We start from the raw sequence: 18,092 nt of genomic DNA, 5'->3' as shown, positions 1-18,092 counted from the left end.
GAAGCAAACCTGTAATTAGACAGTAGTCCAGTTCCAGTGTTGATAGATCCATGTAAGTTTCTGTCCCTAGGTGTTTATTTAACCTTAACATGTATTTCTGTTTACAATGTTTTCCATGACAATAGAATTATTTGCAACATTTAATTATTTTATAATTCACTATTTTATGTAAAGCACATGCCTGTGCTTTTAAATCTGCTTATTTTTATGTATCTGTTTTTGAATAACTGCAATATCAATTATGTGGGGAAGATTTACAAGCAATACTTAACAGCCAACATACTTACTCTTGTTCCTTTACAGTGTATAGGCGGTAGCGTGGTGTAGTAGTAACTGTAGAAGTGACGATACGTAATGTATAGAAATAATGTATAGTAATATACAGAACTGTTCTACAACTATTCTAGTTTTACAATGATGTATAAATAAACAGTCATAAATAGCTGCTAATTATCAAAAGACGGATTTATTTAATTCCTTGTGATTGTTACAGTGGAAGTTTCAAGATTAGGTTATATTTTGTTCACAAACGTTATCTAAGATATTGAGTGACGTGCGTGGCAAAAACCACCACAGCTGTCTGTGCTCCGACAAATAGCACGCCGTCATTATTCGTTCAATATATCATGTCCGCAAAGATCCTGTATCTTATCAAGCGCACATGTGCAGCGTGTGTGTAACTCTTTCTCACTCATTCATTCGTTCTGTTGAAGAGCTCCATATTGCCGCCTGCTGGGGGCTGTGCTATCTAACCGTGTACCTTAGCAGAGAGGTGAGAGATTATCGACAAGGGAATAGAACTATGCTGTGATTGGCTGACATTTCTATCCGTGCGCTGCCTTCGATATCCTAAAGCTAGCGCGGTTGCAGCCGGTGTGTGTGATGAGCGGCGCGCTGCAGAAGCGTCGACACTTCCAAGGATTCTGAAATAATTTTAAAATCATTTAATCATTCATCTTTGTGCTTTCCACCTTTTAAGCATATTGAAGATAGACCGCAAACATGACGATCAGGTCAAACCGCGACCATGGACAGCATTACCGACCCCGAATGTCCTGCCTGAAGAAGGTAGGTTTACATTTGAAATCTTATTGGATATATGTATCTTAATTGTTCCATTAAACATGCATACCGCTGATTAATGTATATTGGCTGATATATTCCTATTCTCAACAAATAACTTAAACAAACCTCTACTTTCGTAATTTCTATAGGCTATGTAATCAATAAGGTACATGTATTTGCAAGGGTTATACCTGAAAAGTTATTGGAGAAAGTCTTCATTCCGCTCCTGACCCGAAGACAAAACTGGAAATATTGTTGCCATCACAAGACAATCAGTTTGATTTAATTCTCCACACAAAAATGTGGACGTTATGGACTTTTACGGAACACGGCTAAATTATCTTGACATACTAATTCTCCATACTAATTATTTTGGTCACTCTTATAACAATTTTATATTTTTCAACATTTAGACTTATTAATGCTTGTATTATTGTTTGTTTTTTTTGTCGTTACTGTTGTCTTTAACGTGGCGACTGTATAAAAATGATAAATTGATACCGCAATGTCTGTGTCAACCCCGCAGTTCACTGCAGGGCATTTAACCACATGGGTCAGGGCTGTACTTTCTAAGTAAGAAGGCAATGTCATAACTATCTCTAATCCACTTAACCAATCATCTATATTTGTACAGAACCTGTACCCCTCAGCTTTGTCTGTTTAAACCTCACAAGCTTTTGGCGTGAAGCGCTATGCATTTAAATGAACTATTCCACTTATTTTGTCTTTGCATGTATTTTGCACCTTTGAGGCTGATTGGCATTTGTTAGCAACTGAATCTATTTTAAAAATGAGTCATACAAATGAGTCACTACAATATTTGCTACATCAGTTATGTGATTCAATCATTTTTGAATTCATAGGGCCTCCGTGTACATTACATTACATGCATTTAGCAGGTGCTCTTATCCAGAGCGACTTCCAGCACAATGGAACAGAGTGGAATAACAGAATAGAACACTTTTCTCCTCTTTTTCACCTTTTCCTCCATCCCCCCCTGAGTAAGTTTCCATCTCTGCTCTAGCAGTCTTTTTGCCCACCACTCTCAGTACATATGTGTCAGAGTCACGGAGTCTTCATTGCAGTGGCCCACAGTGCGGTGGGGGACAGTGGCTGCCGAACTGTCGGACAGGTGCTCACCTGGCGCGTATCTCTTCTAAGTGTCTGCAAGACAGGTGTTCATCAGGTGCGCACCTTGCACCCCCTGAGGGAGTTAGAGGAATACCTGGTAAACCCTCTTACAGAGAATACTGGCTCCAGTGCATCTGAGGAGCTTGCCGTGATCCAGACTTTGTACGATTCTCAGTAACACTGCCGGTCTGACTCCAAAGCCAATTACTTTGATGTGAGCCTACCTGAGACAGCCTAGGCGAGGAGCGGTCACACCAAAGAGACCAGCCCAGCACTGAGCACACAGGAGTATGTGTGATTTTCAACACCAGCATATTGCCTATCACAGGGTTTGGTATTCCATCATGTATGTCAAATTTGACATTTCCATGATGTATCAACTCGGAATATAATGTAATGTATGGTATAGATAGCATTCACTGCATAGATAGCTGTCATTGGGTGTGATGTGACACCTTCATTGACAGCCTATTTCAGTCAACGTAAACATTTATTAACGTTTACACAGTGCTTATGAGGGTATTATACAGTGTTTATGTAGGACCCCTAATACAAAGTGTCACTACAAACAAAACACAGGGGGGAGCTGTAAGGTCAGATGGCCAGCAGTGCCAACAGCAAAGGGAAGGATTAAGAGAACCAAAGTGGTGGCCCTCTAATTTCTACAAGGATTTGCTTGGCTTGTGTGTCTTTCTTGTAGTAGGAGGGAACAAAAACACCACTGATGCCTATTTGCAACTTGTCAAAGTGAAGCAAAGTCTGGCCTCAGGATAGCTTATGCTTTGCATTTTTTACGCAGGGCTGTGATTGAAAACCGATTGCTTTCCAGCTCAGCTGAAGTTGTCATTTAAAACAAATCTGCTGTGGAAGCACCATAACGTTTAACGTGGGGCTTGGCTCCCAGAGCTACCGGATGGATGGTCCTGCTGATATAGACAATGGGCTCCCAACAGGAAGGGACCCTGCGGGACCCAGGGACTGTTCCAGAAACGAACGGGAGTCCTAAGAGCCGCAGCAGCGAAATGCACACACTGCCTCCGACGTGCTGTATTTGGAAGTCTGATCATTCAGGGTGCACCCTGCGGTGGGGTACACAAACAGTAATTTGTGCGTGTAAACAATGTCTCTGTTGGCGGTCTGCTAGCGACTGAGGGATGCTGCTCAGACACAGACAGTCGGTCTGTTTCAGACCCTAGTGGATTGTTCTGTTGTTTCTGTTAATTCAATGAAGTTCCATTCAACTCACTTCATTGGCATGACTAACATATGTTCTTGTTGCCAGTCCAACAAGTACAGTAGGACATACAGTAGAAAAAAAACAAATGGAGCAGTAATAGTGGTAACAACAACTCAGATACACAGTAATAATGACTGTTGATAATATATAATGAAAAGAAATATATAGAGAAAAGATTTTGAGAATTACAGGGACTAGAAGAAATAAGACAGAATAATTTAAAAAGATAAAAAGACAAGAGATAATGTTATATTAGAGACATAAAGTGTTTGAGGTGTGACTAAGGGCAGTTGTGTCTCTCACTGTCCCTAAAGGTGTGGAAGGGCAGCTAAATATTAAGATATAAGTATTGCAAGAGAGTGGGGACATATCCATGACCTACTGGGCAGTGGGTCATTGGTAACTATGTTACTGTTGGTTAGTGTCTGTTTTGCTAAAGCTTGTCTTTTTGTTCCACCCACAGCTAGAGGCCCTAGTGGTAGAGATGCAAGACCCTAAAGCTGGAGTGAAATCCCAGGAGCAGAGACTGGTCATGACCACCATCCCCCACGCCATCGCCGGTGAGACGCCCATCTGTGGATTGCTGCACCCCCAGCGTAGACATAGGGCTACTAGACTTGTCCAGTACATCTGTGTTTCAGGCGCTGTGTGTGGCTGATGTCAGTAACGACTCACGTGCAACACTAACTCATTTTGGTTCACTCGGGGAAATTCTTAACATGCTCAGGACTGACACTGTGACACTGTGAGTCTGAGGTCCGCGTTGCCTTCAAAGGAATGGAACTGGGAAGAGACAGGAGTAGAAACAGGCTCCTCCCCCACGCAGAACAGAACAGGTTGCTGCTGATGGTAATCTGCTAATGTTCGCTATATAAGGCAGGCTTCAAAGGGATGAGCTCCGCGCTCCTCTTTGTGCTCCAAAGTTGCCTGGTAATCTCTGCTAAGACAGGTGAAAAGATCAGGGCTGGAAGCCAGAAGGCAAGGCCAGCTCTCTGCCTCTGTCTATGCCTATGGCAGGAATGAGGCTCTTTCCTAGAACTGGATAAAGGATAAAGTACAAAAACAGTAAAGAAAAGTCCATTTCTTGTCAGGTTGTTCACTCCTATTGTCTGTCTACCCTTCAGATCTTCTCTTACCTACATATACACTGCATAACACCTTCAGTAGCACAATGTAAGCCCCCTACTCCGTGTGTCTGTTCCTGTGTCTCCTCTTCTCTTTTGATGGTGCTTAGGTTTAAATGATGCTTGTGGCTGTTGCGCTTCTGAAAGCATTTTAATAATCTCTGACCCAGATGTAAAAAAAAAAAAAAAATGATAGACAGCCATAGAGGCTAGCTGTGACTTGTAACTTATAGGTTTCCAGGAAGCTTAGTGCGAGAGATTTACTGAAAATGTTTCCATGGTAATAAAATTCTCATTTGTGCACTAAGACAATGAGGGGAAGGGAGCGCTTTACAGACGACATAAACTGATAATGACCTCAAAAGCTTAATCGCAAGTAAACACAGGTGATCTGACTATTTGTCCTCAGTCCAGATTTTAATATTAATTTTGTGTCGTGTTTTTTTGTTTCTGCTCCAAGGAAAATTTCATTTGTTTCTGTTTTTCTGAACCAGTTCCCTGGTAACACATATGCAACACGTGACATGGCCACAACCAGTCAGCTAGACCTACATGCACAATATTACAATTGCCATGCACAGAATGACGTTCAGGGTTAGCCATATCATTCCTGGGCCAGGGACCTCAGCTTCAGCTTGCATTATTTTTGCACCCGTACCTGAATCCCCCTCTCTTCTGCTCAGGTCAGGACATTGTAGCGTGGATTGCTAATCGTATGAAGATGGATACACAAGGTGAGAAATGAGTGAATACGTATTCTGTACTATGCCGAATGAGTGCCTAGTTTTGCACATGCTACAACAGTATTTCCAGGTATTTGCCCGACACTCCTACTTTATTGATGAATTTCAGATCCTCATTTTTTCTAAGCATGTCATGTAGCCATTTTGAAATCTTGTGGATTCTTGAGACCAGAAAGAATCATTTTCAAGTAATTTTCTAGAATGGTTAAATGGTATTATGTTATCCGCTTCTTTAAGAGCCTGTATAATTCAGAACATTTAAATAGATGATTTGACATTATCCATTTTCTTGCTCGGAACTCATTTGGTTTGACTGAATGTGAAGTGTCTCTGTGCTTATGACCCCCCTCAGAGGCCCTGGCTATGGGCACCATGATGGTGGCATATGGATACATCTACCCTCTCCAGGACCACAAGAGACTCATTCTCAAGCCTGATGCCAGCCTCTACCGCTTCCAGGTAATCTACCCCCCATGTGCAAGACACACCCCCACCACCAGCACTGCACAAACATCACTAAAAAGCATTACAAAAAGCAGGAAATGCCGGCAGTTTAACCCATCTGAACACAAATAAATACACACACAAGTAAGCAAGCTTTGTGAATGTTTATGTCCAGTAGTATTAACCTGCAGTCTCCTTCACCCCCCTCTCCCTCCTCCAGACCCCGTACTTCTGGCCGGTGCAGAAATGGCCAGCGGATGACACAAACTATGGTAGGCGATTCTTGGCGAAGCTATTATTTACTATATTCAAGTGGTGTATGCGTTACACTTATCTGCCAAGGCAGTGGATGCACTGAAATTCATTTTAATGTAATTACATCTCTATTCTGTGTGTATTCAGTTTCAATAATACAGAACTTAGTTTCTGTTATAACTGCCATTAAAGCACTACTTTGTCTTACTTGAACTTGATATATCAGTCATGTAAACACGTGTTAAAATGTGTTTGAACTGAGCATTGCAGCAATGAAGCAATGAAGTAGTGCACACATCTGTTGAAGTGTATGGCTGTGTGTCATTATACATTGCTCGATGACTCACGCTAGCTTCTTTTTCAGTTCAGAGGTCACAATGTCTTCTTCTATTTTTGGTAGCCATTTACCTGGCCAAGAGGAACATTCGGAAGAAAGGAGTCCTGGAGTCGTATGAGCAGGTAAGGCACTCTGTGAGTTCGCAGTGCTGGCCCGCAAGATCCTTCAGTCACACTGAAGGACTGAGGCACATGTTTGCTTTGGCCTCTGCAGGAGCACTACAACAAACTCCACAACTGGCTGAACCACAAGTGGGACTTCATTGTGATGCAGGCGAAGGAGCAGTACAGGTCAGCGTTGTCCAACTGTTCACAAATTTATGTTCAGTTTTACTGACCACTACCCATCTCACTTTGCTTATTTGTTTCTACCTTAAGCTTTTTTGTTCACATGGCAGATACCCTGGACAAGGGCTGATTAGTATATCTATGGCATGTTATTACTTTATTTAGTTTTGATATTTACCAAATCAATTCAGGTTAAGGACCTCAGGAGTCCTGAAACTGTGATTTGAGCAACCTTTTAGCCTTAAGACTCACCACGGGAAGTGACTTATTGCTATATCTGAATGCCTAATCCTTTCAGCACATGAAATATTGTAATATTGTATATTAATTGTTTAGTAGGTATTGGTCTCATTGTGACAGTGGTGTGAGGGAGATTTAGAGAGTGAGCGATGTAAAATGGCTCTCAGCGACTCCTCTCTCCTCTGGTGGTCAGGGCGGGGAAGGAACGGAAGAAGGCTGATCGTGTGGTGTTTGACTGCCAGGAGAGGGCCTACTGGATCGTGCACAGACCACCGGTGGGTACTGGACAGGCCACATGTGCAGTCGCATTTTCATTCATGTCATTCTCCAGGGCTGTTCACCCTGTTCATAAACATCACATTCTCTGGTGCTGTTTACCCTGTTCATAAACACCTCATTCTCCGGGGCTGTTCACCCTGTTCATAAACACAACATTCTCTGGTGCTGTTCACTCTGCTTATAAACATTTCACATTCACCAAAATGTATTTATTGATTATAATATTTAATCCTGGAGCTCATCCCTGGATAGAATTATGATATGCAGAAAACTACAGCAGTAGTGAATAATTTGAGAACAGAGAGATTATATCAGTCTATCTGCTCTCCTCTCTGGTGTGTGATTGACAAAGAGATCTGAGAGAATGAAAGGTCTCACATTTCTGAATATTTCAGCAGAGATCAATGAGAGAGCAGGGCTGGCTGGATTAATTAAAAAGTGGCCCCTGATGTCACACAGTGTGTAAATGTCCACGCTGCCACTCAACACACTGAGGGGCCTCACAGGGGCTGCACACACCCGTCGGGTAACACTTGATCCCATGTCTGCTATAATCCGCTTAAGCTGTTAATAACTGATAATACCGCAGATATTCTATATATTTACGAGATATTCAGCTCCTTGTTCTTCACATTGGAATTTCTGTCTCTGCCATTGGTAAAGCTCTAAATGTTCTGATTTGCAGATCCATTATGCATATTTATTAAGAGGCACGGTCTAAAACAGAACAAACATGGCCTGGCTAGCAGAGTAATACAGACAGCATGGGAGCCTCCTATTAACAACTGGAATTTCATAGATAAGGAACAGTATAGGATGACAGGGGTACAGGAGCTGAATATTTCATCAGAACATAAAATATCTGTGATAATACCAGACATCGACTGCAACTTAGTTGCCTGTCAGGTTTCAGGTCATTTCTATAATCTTCCCAAATATACTTGCACTTAAATTTCTGAAAGGCTGACAGTTGTTTGATCTTGCTCCACAGCCTCGAACCTTCAGCGCCATGGACTACGGGCTGGACCGGCTCATTGACCCCAATGAGGAGGAGGTAATGGGTAAGTCCCTGCCTGCACGCAACAAGGTCAAAGGTCTAAGTGCAGTAATGTGATGTTCCTCTTCCTCACCTGTCACGTGATTGGGTGCTCGATGCCGGGATGAGGTGACACGCCAGTGTAAATGCCAGTCTGCCAGTGAAACTAGTTAAGGCGAAAGAGCCATTCCCAGCCCTTTGGATGGACGCTGCACAGCCAGACATGGTCCCTAGGCTTGCTGAGGGAATCAGTGAAGAGGAGCATACAGTGTTACATTTTCTGCAGCATCAGAGACCATCTCTACAGCTGGATGCATGTCGGTTATGGAGTGATGATTTTTCTAAGTGCAGTGAAGTTGCTTTATCTAAATGAACACTTCACACAGTAGTGAAAGGATAGCAAACAAACCTTTGAACGGAATATTATGGTTTGTTAAAATGAGAAAGGTGCCGCCGTAGGACCTGAATCTTCTGGATGTCTTGCAGATTCTGGTGACAGGTGATGATTATTGATCCCCTCTAATGATGCTTTATAAAATACCAGTGTGTACCCATGGTACATCATGCCTGGTGGTGAGGGTCTGTAGTGAGGAAGGAAGAGAGGGCTTGCCCTGCAGGTGAAAGGAGCAGTGGATTGTGGGTGGCCATGTAGGACCACCTGTTTAAGAACATTAGCAAGGCTTAGTGGCACTGGGTCTCTGTCCTGGGCCACCCAAGACCATTTTAAAGTCAATCTGCTTACTCCCTCTAAGAGGATTCTATGGCTGGTGATATAACCAAAGGCAGGCTAGGGAACGATATTATATTCGTTTTCACAAGTAAGCGTCAATATTGTGATTCAGGGAACAGATTTTTTCTAAATGAATGTTCTGCAGACAAAGACTGCTGCAGCATAGTTCCAATGTGGTATCAATACTATTTTTGCATGAGGTTAGAATCAGCATGTTCGGAACAGTCAAGAAATGATAAGAGCAGGACCTAGATGGCAGTTTGAGTTATTCGAGCATTCCTTTATATCAAACTCCAAACTTCACATTCAAGGCACACTCTGTGACAGGCTAAACTGTCAGAATTCTGCTGGGCAGATAAGTGTTCATCAGACACTTGACAAACTTCAAAGTCAACTGATTGGTTAATAATTTAAATTATTTTGGAAGAGTGACATTTCAGGCTTGTAAATGATTAGCAGGCTACATTGTAGTTAAGGAAGCAAATAGCTTTGCCACGAAACAACTGATAAAATATACACAGCAACAGCAAGCACAATTTACATTGACTGGGACACCTGAGGCAAGAGGTGTTAATTTTGTTTCAGGAAATCAACAACTTTAGATTTAATTCCATTAAAATTTGGGACTTCGGTCATTTACTGAGGATATCACAGGTTATTATCAAAAAGAAATAGCTGAAGATTGAATATTCATTTCAGGGAGTGATGTTAAATACCATGTGAGGCACACCTTTCCTCACCACACTACCTCACCAAAATGCCATCAGTAAAGGCTAACACAACTAGAGCCAGTCTTCCTGAACATGGAAAAGGCTGCCCTGTTAAACATTTGAGAGGATGTTCCCCCACCTCAGGGCTGCCCTGTTCAACACTCCTACAGGTAGTGTTATGCAGGGCTGCCTTGTTAAGCACATACCCTGCAAGGAGCCGTCAGGTCCAACCAGCTAATTTGTATGCAACTTATACAAATTTTGTAATTCCTTCTTGTTACTCCAGTAATGATCAAAATGTGTTGTTTTATTTATGTTTTATGCTATGATGTCATCAATTTTAAATGCTGGAGTAAAATACCTATTTAACTTTGAGGTTTTTTCATTTCTGCTGCCTGTCTTCATGCTGTCTGAATGACTTTTACTAAATATTTCCTCTCTTTTTGTTTTCTTTCCCTGCAGATTTTGTTCCTTCTCATTCTGCACGAATGCATGCATATCTTTTGCATGAGACATTAACCTGAAGTCCTGACTCACTGTGCTTATTAAAGGTCGTATATCACCTATTGCAAAAGATTGGAAGTCCTGATGTCCTGGGGCCAAAGTTCCTAACCTGGCTGCCTGAGTCTGGCATATTCCAACAGCCCTTCCGTTCACCCACCCTTTCATATAACCATGCCTGCTGCTGTGGACATAGGGAACCTCATTCTGCAAAGTATCCCAGGCGACTGGTGAAAAAGCGAAGTGCAGAAGCTCCTTGGTGTGTGTGTGTGGGGGGGAGATCTGTACTCTTAGTGAGACGCAGCCCAGAATATTGGACTTGGATCTCATTAAGAGATCAAAGAGAGCCTCAGAACTGTCAGATTTCTGACCTTTCAGAGGCCTTTTTGGTGTTAAATTGCTCAAACTGCCGCCTGTGGGCGGATGCTTGTGTAAGGATTCCAGAGAGCGTTAATGCCTACGAGATTCTATCACCGGTGGCGCCATTGCGTGACATTCAGATGTTATGGGTAAAAAGCAAACCTCTGACTGAATCTCTGGCGCAATGTCCACCGTGCCACGGAAATGAGCGATGTGGTGAGATTTAAATGCCGTTTGTGGCCTCCTGGTAAGAGTTTCCCATCATCCCCCTGTCATTCTGTACATTCCCGCATCTTTCACAACCCCTGAACACAAACCTCAGGATTAAACAATGCCCTGGCAAGGAAAACCTCAGGATTACACAATACATGGGCAGGCCCGTTCCTTCATGCGAAGCACAGCGCTCCCTCCCCGACTCTCATATGCAGAGAGACACTGACGATGCAGGGAGGCAGAGAGCAGTTGGCGTTTATCAGCATGATATGTGGCATTTGTAGCCACCACGTTAAATAGCATGCATAAGCACAACACTAGCTGGCATGTTTAGTCATAGTCGCTGTGTTATCAGACATAGCGACAGCGAATCCATTACTTTTACTATACCTATATATAACTGTGAAAAGATCGTGACATGTGAACCAAGCTCTCTTTCTCTTTCCATTTTTTTGCAGAAAAAGACATTTGATTACTACAGAAGAGTTGTAAGTATTTGAAGGATGATTTCAGCAAGTCTGTGTGGTTACCCACAGAATTCGAATCATTGTAACTGCTCCGTAATTGAGACCCTGTGTACTGCTTAAGTCTCTAAGAAACATTCAGATTTCTGTACGCCCTAAAATGATTCAATTTGTCTTGGGGAGATGAGAAAAAATGCTTAATTCTATTACAGAAGAAATGAAGCAAGCACAGCTTGAGACCTAAAGTAAATGTGTTACTTCTGAAATTCACTGACATTTCAGAATCTAGTCCTATTGTTATGGCAAACCCAACTTTGCACTGTTCTGTCCCCTGAGTCTTCTCAAGCTGGTTCAGTGCTGCACGTAGGTTGGTGACTGCAATGATGACCCCCCCCCCTCTCTCTTTCTCTCTTTCTCTCAGATCATCTTCATTCAGCAGTCCATTATGCGGTCCAGGACCAAGTCCACCGTGTCCCTTGGAGCGTAAGTCCTTTTAGAGCCAGACAAGGACCCTCCAAATACAGGGTCTTACCTTTACATGCAACTCTATAAATGTCTTGCATGGTCATCTGTTTTTTGCAGATGCCACACAGTCTCTATGTTACATTTCACACATGCATAAATGCAGTAAATAGGGCATTATTGGCATGTCCATACCGGTGAAGACAACAGTATTTAAGAGGGATGGAGAGCAGGGGTGGAGAGCATGTTGTGTCTGAGAATGTCACATCGATTTTGGGTGGAGGGTGTACAGTCTTTATGAGCAGTAGGGGATTCGATGTCTGAGAGAAGATGGTTTTTTCGTCACTGCAGCCTCGTCAAGTTTGCCACGACATACAAGGACCACGACCCCTTCCTGGCGAAATGCCTCCCCAGCAACCCCTGGCTGACTGATGACAGCACATACTGGGAGCTCAATTTGCCAAAGTGAGTCCCCTCTGCCAGGACCACACTCACCGTCTGGGCCGCTGCACTGGCGAAAGCCAAACATGTACTGTAGCTTATGCCAGCACTGCCGTTTGCCCAGTTTGAACTTTTTGTGTCTGCAGGCATCTCTGTGTGTGTCTCTGTTTTGGTGACAAATTTTGTTACCTTGTCACAACACGCAGTACCACGTTAAGCATTTAATCATTGCAACCATTTAAATATTTAGACTGCCTGCTGCCTGTCAAATCACACAGTAAATTTGCTGCAGTCCAGAATGAGGCCAGAAAGCCACTGTTATTGTTTAGCCAAAGGAGTCTAAAAATAAAACTGAAGAAACGATCCAGGATGTAAAATCAGACCGCTGAGTAAGATACAAAACTTGGTTTCTGTTTATATATTTACATAATTAAGTGACATAAAACAAGACATTAGGGCAGTAAACATGGATGCCTGTGCTTGTTTGGCTGACTCTGTATGTGTGTGCGCGCGTATGTGTTGTGCACTCCTTAGCGTGGAGACCCCGACTAAGATGCGCGTGGAACGCTGGACCTTCAGTTTCTATGAGCTCCTCAGAGACCCCCGTGGCCGGGCCGACTTCCGGGTCTTTCTGAAGAAGGAATTCAGCGGTACATATCCGACTGGAGAATGCTCACCGTTCATTTTGAATAGGGTGGGGAAAAAAAACAAAGGTCTCAGCTGGTTTGTGTGTGTGTGCTTTCAGGTGAGAACTTGGCCTTCTGGGAGGCCGCCGAGGAACTGAAGTGGGGTACTGCTGAGTCCATGAAGGAGAAGGCCGAGACAATTTACAAGTGAGACCCTCCTCTTTTGCCCCCCTCCCAACACCATAGAACATATATCAAAATTTCCATGACCACACCAAAATGTTCATAGAACTGATAACACAGTACCTGCTTTCCTTTTTAGTAAGGCATTTACTTTCTGAAAGAAAATTTGATGTGTTGTCAGGTAGACTCTGACAAAGGTAGCACTTTCACACATGTACTTAAATAGACTGACTTGCATGGTTTAGAGTTTGAATTTTTATCTACCTGTACTACTAGTTATTGAACTGCAATAACTGACTGCAGCCTTACGGCTACAAGAGCAGGGCCTCACCAAGACCAGCATTACTTTACAAGTTTTATTCCCTTACCACTACATCACGCTGATCTTAATGAGTGGAAAATGATACATTGTAACCATCTCAACACACTTTCAGAGAAGGGTCAAATGCCTAGCTCTGTACAGATAGAGGCTCCTGAATACACCCACAGCTTGTGCAGAGATGGTGTGCTCATCTCTGTGCTTGATTTGCATGGCTGTTACATGTTCACATAGGACCTTCCTGGCCCCTGGAGCACCGCGCTGGATCAACATTGACCAGAAGACCATGGACATCACAGTGAAGGGCCTGGTCCACCCTCACCGCTACGTGCTGGACGCCGCTCAGATCCATGTCTTCATGCTGATGAAGAAGGTGTGGCTTTTAGGTTTCCAGACTATTTCGTGGGCGGTGAATCTGCTCCTCTGCCAGCTAAGAGCAGACTCTGTGGCAGCAGTAGGAATGGTGAATCTGCTCCTCCGAAATGGCAGCTAACAGATGACTGTCTGTTACAGGACACATTTGGACGGTACATAAAGTCTCCAGTGTTCAAGGACACACAGAAGAAAGCGCTAAATCCAGAGGAGCACAAGTTCAGGTGAGACACAGGGCTCGAGCTGATGGAATATTCCATAAACACTACCGTGAAACCAAGGAGTTGATTATGAGGAGGTGAGTGTGGGGGAGGTGTTGGTGGGCCTCTGAGTGGTTGTGAATTTCATTGGTCCACTGCTGGTCTCCCACAGTGACGCGCAGCTGGAGCAGAATGCCCGCAACCGCAGGCCTGGGATCCATCCCTTAATCCTCCAGCAACAGGAGGAGGAGGAGAAGGCCAAGCTGGCAGCCTCCGGCCCCGTGGACATCAAGCAGGTCATGAGCAAGCTGGACCGGCGTGGCCAACAGGACAAGAAATGAGCCAAAATTTACAGACAAATCTCACTGAATGGGGGTGTTTAAGGTCCACTCTGGTGTTATGGTACAAAGGCCTGGGGAAGTGTATTAAACAGATTAATAGAAGAGAAAAAGGCATTCCCTCAATAATCCCTCATTTGGATTATTACCTCATGAAATGCATTTTCTAGTGGGCATCTCTGATTTTTTCAAGCAGAAAACGTCAAGTCTCCAAGTATGACCCATACAAACACTATTGCAATGGAGTGATTTAATAGCATACTTATGAAATAATGTTTAATATGATAAATAATGAATACTTTAAAAAATTAAAACAATGATTATTACCAATGTATAAATATTTAAATTTATTTTAAAAAGATGTACAGAGTTGAATTTCTATGCAAAATTACTGTTATAAGATTAGTAGGTTAAAGAGACAATCATTTATAATTTATTTATCATTTAGATATTTTTTAAATTGTATGTAAACTATGACAGCGTAGGATTGACCAGATAACAATTTAAGGGAAACTGTGTGAACAACCTCATCTGTTATGTAAGACTCGTATACGGGTTTGTTTAGCCGAGACAGGACAGATCACAGAGATAAGCACCTGTCTGTAACTGTGTCCCTCATCGTTACATTTGTGTGTCTGTGATGCAGCCTCCACCCATGTGTTCTATGCCACCAAACTGCCGCGTCACACGCGTCTGTCACTCATGGCTTACCGGGGACGCCTGCTGACAGAGGCGGAGCCCGCACCTGTGTCTGCGGTGTGTGTCAACGTTGTCACATGCTCTGTTTGAAACAGACACAGCTCTGGTGTGTCCTTTTTTTTCCAGTCAGTGTGTTCTGCCGTCATGCATCAAATAAATCCATAAAACCTCTAACCATCTTGTTTTTGTTGTTTCCTTTGTGTTGTTCTCATGCCAACCATTCAGTATCTTTTTTTGCGGCGTAATGCTCATCACTCATGCTTGTATGTGACGATATAACTATACAAACAGCATCGTAAAAAAAAATCACTCAATGCACAATACGATACAGGCAACCATTTCCCTGACAGAAATCCATTTTTAGAAAATGGAAAATTGCCAACAGGTGTTTGTAATAACATGCAGATGTCTGCTGCTGGAGATCCTTCCAAGGCTGTATCTGTCACTGAGTGAAATGTACTCAGAATGGATGCACCTGCTTTCAGATACACCCTTCACTACAGCCTCTCTCTGACGTACGTCCACATAAATGCAGCGCAGAATGTCTCTGATGGTTTAGGTTAGATTCTGACAGCTGCTCTCCATCCTCACAGTAAGAGTGAGATCTCAGTAACTAGCCTATTTATACTTTGTTGTTGTTTCAGGCCAACAGGACGTAGTTGGGCTTCTCCTCTGCAGCGCTGTTGTGTGGCCATTAGGAAATGTTTCTATGCTTGATCTGACAAACCGAATAGTTATGTGTAACTGGCACAGATGCATAGTTGGCAAACATGTGTGTGTGCGCTTCTGTGACCTGCTATGTTAGGTTTGCCAACATCCTGTCAGGGGTATTACATTCCTGTGGTAAAACTGTAGTTCTAATTAGGATACCATCTCAGCACCACAGGCTTAATGGCTCCCAGTTCTGGCCAGCTACTGACATATGTTACATATTACTGGTCTGCTCATCTTACCATTAACATAGTCTTCCCATCCACCATCACTGAATCTACACACCTTACCGTTTTCCAGCAATGAGTCGATTACGTTTTTTGTGTTAAGGTAAGGAAACCGTCCAAGTTCAGGAAAACCTGCAGTGTTTTGTGTTTTGGTTTTTCTTTTCTTAAAAAGGTTTCAGCATCATGACTCACCATAGCCTCCAGCCCGCTTAGTGGCTTTTATTACCATCTGGCTGCTTGTGAACACAGAAATCCAGTCTGGTTTTTCTGCTTTCTGCCAATTAAGAGCTTTTCCTGTTTTGCCTTTTGGTGTTCCAGTTTTTTCTGTTTTTCTTACATTTGTGTTTGCCATCCTTTTAAACGATTCCACTGTGACATTTATAACAGATGTGGCAGCTTCCACACAAATCTTGCACCACTGTGTTGTGCTTGCACACTTATGTCTGTTTTGAAGGGGGCTGAGTGGCACACCACTCAGAGATACCGTAAGATACAACCACTGTTTGCTTGGAAGGTGAAGCGGGGAATTTTTCTTTGATGAAAAAAGTTGCATGCAATTCGACTGTGAGTGAGCCAGCCCTCATTTGCCGTCTGCACATCGGACTGCAGACCCATGTTTCTGTGATGAATCACGCAATAGTGTGAGCGGGGGATTGTCACGTGGCCTGCGCGAAAGAGAGAAACTCCTGTGAAATATGGACCGAAAACCCACACAAGTCACGAAAATAAATAAAAACATTGTCAAAGGAATTATATGAGGAAAATTTACATCACCCATTGCAGTAATCAGCTTCTCCCTCTGACACTTTCTGGGCTTCTCTCTCTCTCAGAAGTTTAACTTCTGCACTCAGGGTGGGCTTCAAGGAGGTTGTGCCCTTAAAATAGACTGTGTAAGGGAAGATACCAAAGACTGAAGCCTGTTTTCTGCACTCAGATCGTTCAGTGTAAAAATTGCAGCGACATGCTATTCACAACTGTGTGTGTGTGTGTGTGTGTGAACACACGCTTTGGGTGGTGCTGGAGGTGCTGAGGTGTGCCTGTGCTCTCTTGTCCCTCCAGCTGTGCAGATACACCGCGCCGGTGTCCCACCTGGCTCTGTACTCGGCCCTCTACCAGACGGGGTGTGACGACCGGGCGTGGCTCTCCCCGTCGCCCGCCCTCACCACCTACTCCTCCTCCACCAGCATAGTCACAGACGTCACGCCCAGCCCCGGGAGGGAGTGCCACGCCCACGGCAGCTCAGCTTTGGCCCGGTCCCCCTCCGTCACCGACACTGCGGCGGCGGGGCCGTCGGGCGGGCCCGGTTCCAGCGTGCCGACGGCGTCAGGGGCATGGGGGGAGTCACCGTCACCCGCCCCCAGGCCCCGCCTGACTCTCTCCCTGCGCCGTTCCACCTCACCCAATTTCTCCTGCCCCCTGCCCACGTGCCCCCCCGCGGAGAGCGGGTCTGCCCAGCCCCCGGGTCGCCGCACTCGCCCTCAGATGCGCCCCAGGCCCAGGACCATAGCGCTGTGAGTCACTCAGGGCGGACGTTCTCCTGGTGCCAGGAGGCACTCCGATTGGGCAGCGCTTTCGCTTCCTTGTTCCTTGTTGATATGACGGTGATCTTGTGCATTGACCCTGCGGTTTTGTCGTCTTTAATTCCCAGCTTCCTTCAGACCCCAGGGGACGACTCCTCAGAGGGCCCGAGTGACCCCATGCACCTCCTGGAGGAGGAGCGTCGCCGCCTAGCCAGGCTCACCATGCAAGAGATCGTCTGCCCCTGGGACTCGCCCACCCCGCAGGACTACGTGGGATGATTCCCCTGATGACCAGCAGAGGGCAGTGTGGGAGCCTGAGAACAGCCAGCAAACATCTCTCCCCTGCCGAAACTACCACTGATACGCTTCCACCAAACTTCAAGGGTATACCAAAAAACTTAAGCTACAGTCACTACTCTGAATGTTTTGAAGAATATGTGAGATTCATGTCTGTGACGGTTTAATGGCAGTGCCCAAAGTTCACTTTTTTAATAAATGTATTTGCACGGAGGGACAAAAATACACTGAAACAAAACATACTGTCTGACCGTAATGTTTTTGCTGTTTTGGGAAAACTGTTATACTGTTTATAAACTGTCATACTGTTATAAACTGTTAAACTGTTTATAAAAATGTTTAAAATATATATCAATGTTACATCTAAATATCTAAAACTGTATTAGACTTCAGCAATAGTTACAATGTGTGATGACTGTTAAGACTGTACACTGATAAGAGTAATGTTTACGTCTTGCTTAAATTATTGCATTTCTTAAAACATTGGGTTAGGGTTAGGAGTGGGCACTTACATCTGTGTTTAGCTCTGTCTAGTCCACTG

General features: G+C 43.9%; 1 protein-coding gene across 1 annotated transcript; it reads left to right on the top strand.

Moving 5' to 3' along the window:
* The first annotated feature begins 1,002 nt into the window (after window positions 1-1,002).
* On the top strand, window positions 1,003-17,533 carry rgs9a (regulator of G protein signaling 9a). Its single transcript, XM_036552916.1, has 19 exons — window positions 1,003-1,068; window positions 3,897-3,993; window positions 5,241-5,291; window positions 5,653-5,759; window positions 5,965-6,016; window positions 6,400-6,458; window positions 6,550-6,626; window positions 7,057-7,138; window positions 8,134-8,196; window positions 11,151-11,180; window positions 11,578-11,639; window positions 11,970-12,083; window positions 12,594-12,709; window positions 12,805-12,892; window positions 13,422-13,560; window positions 13,701-13,783; window positions 13,932-14,055; window positions 16,794-17,245; window positions 17,383-17,533. Exons 1-19 carry the CDS (start codon window positions 1,003-1,005, stop codon window positions 17,531-17,533), a joined length of 2,013 nt encoding a protein of 670 aa, XP_036408809.1.
* Window positions 17,534-18,092: the final 559 nt, after the last annotated feature.

Source organism: Megalops cyprinoides, chromosome 19 (assembly GCF_013368585.1).
Source record: "Megalops cyprinoides isolate fMegCyp1 chromosome 19, fMegCyp1.pri, whole genome shotgun sequence".
Taxonomy (NCBI): Eukaryota; Metazoa; Chordata; class Actinopteri; order Elopiformes; family Megalopidae; genus Megalops; species Megalops cyprinoides.
The sequence above is the reverse complement of the archived record's forward strand: the minus strand, read 5'-3'. Positions and strand labels throughout refer to the sequence as shown.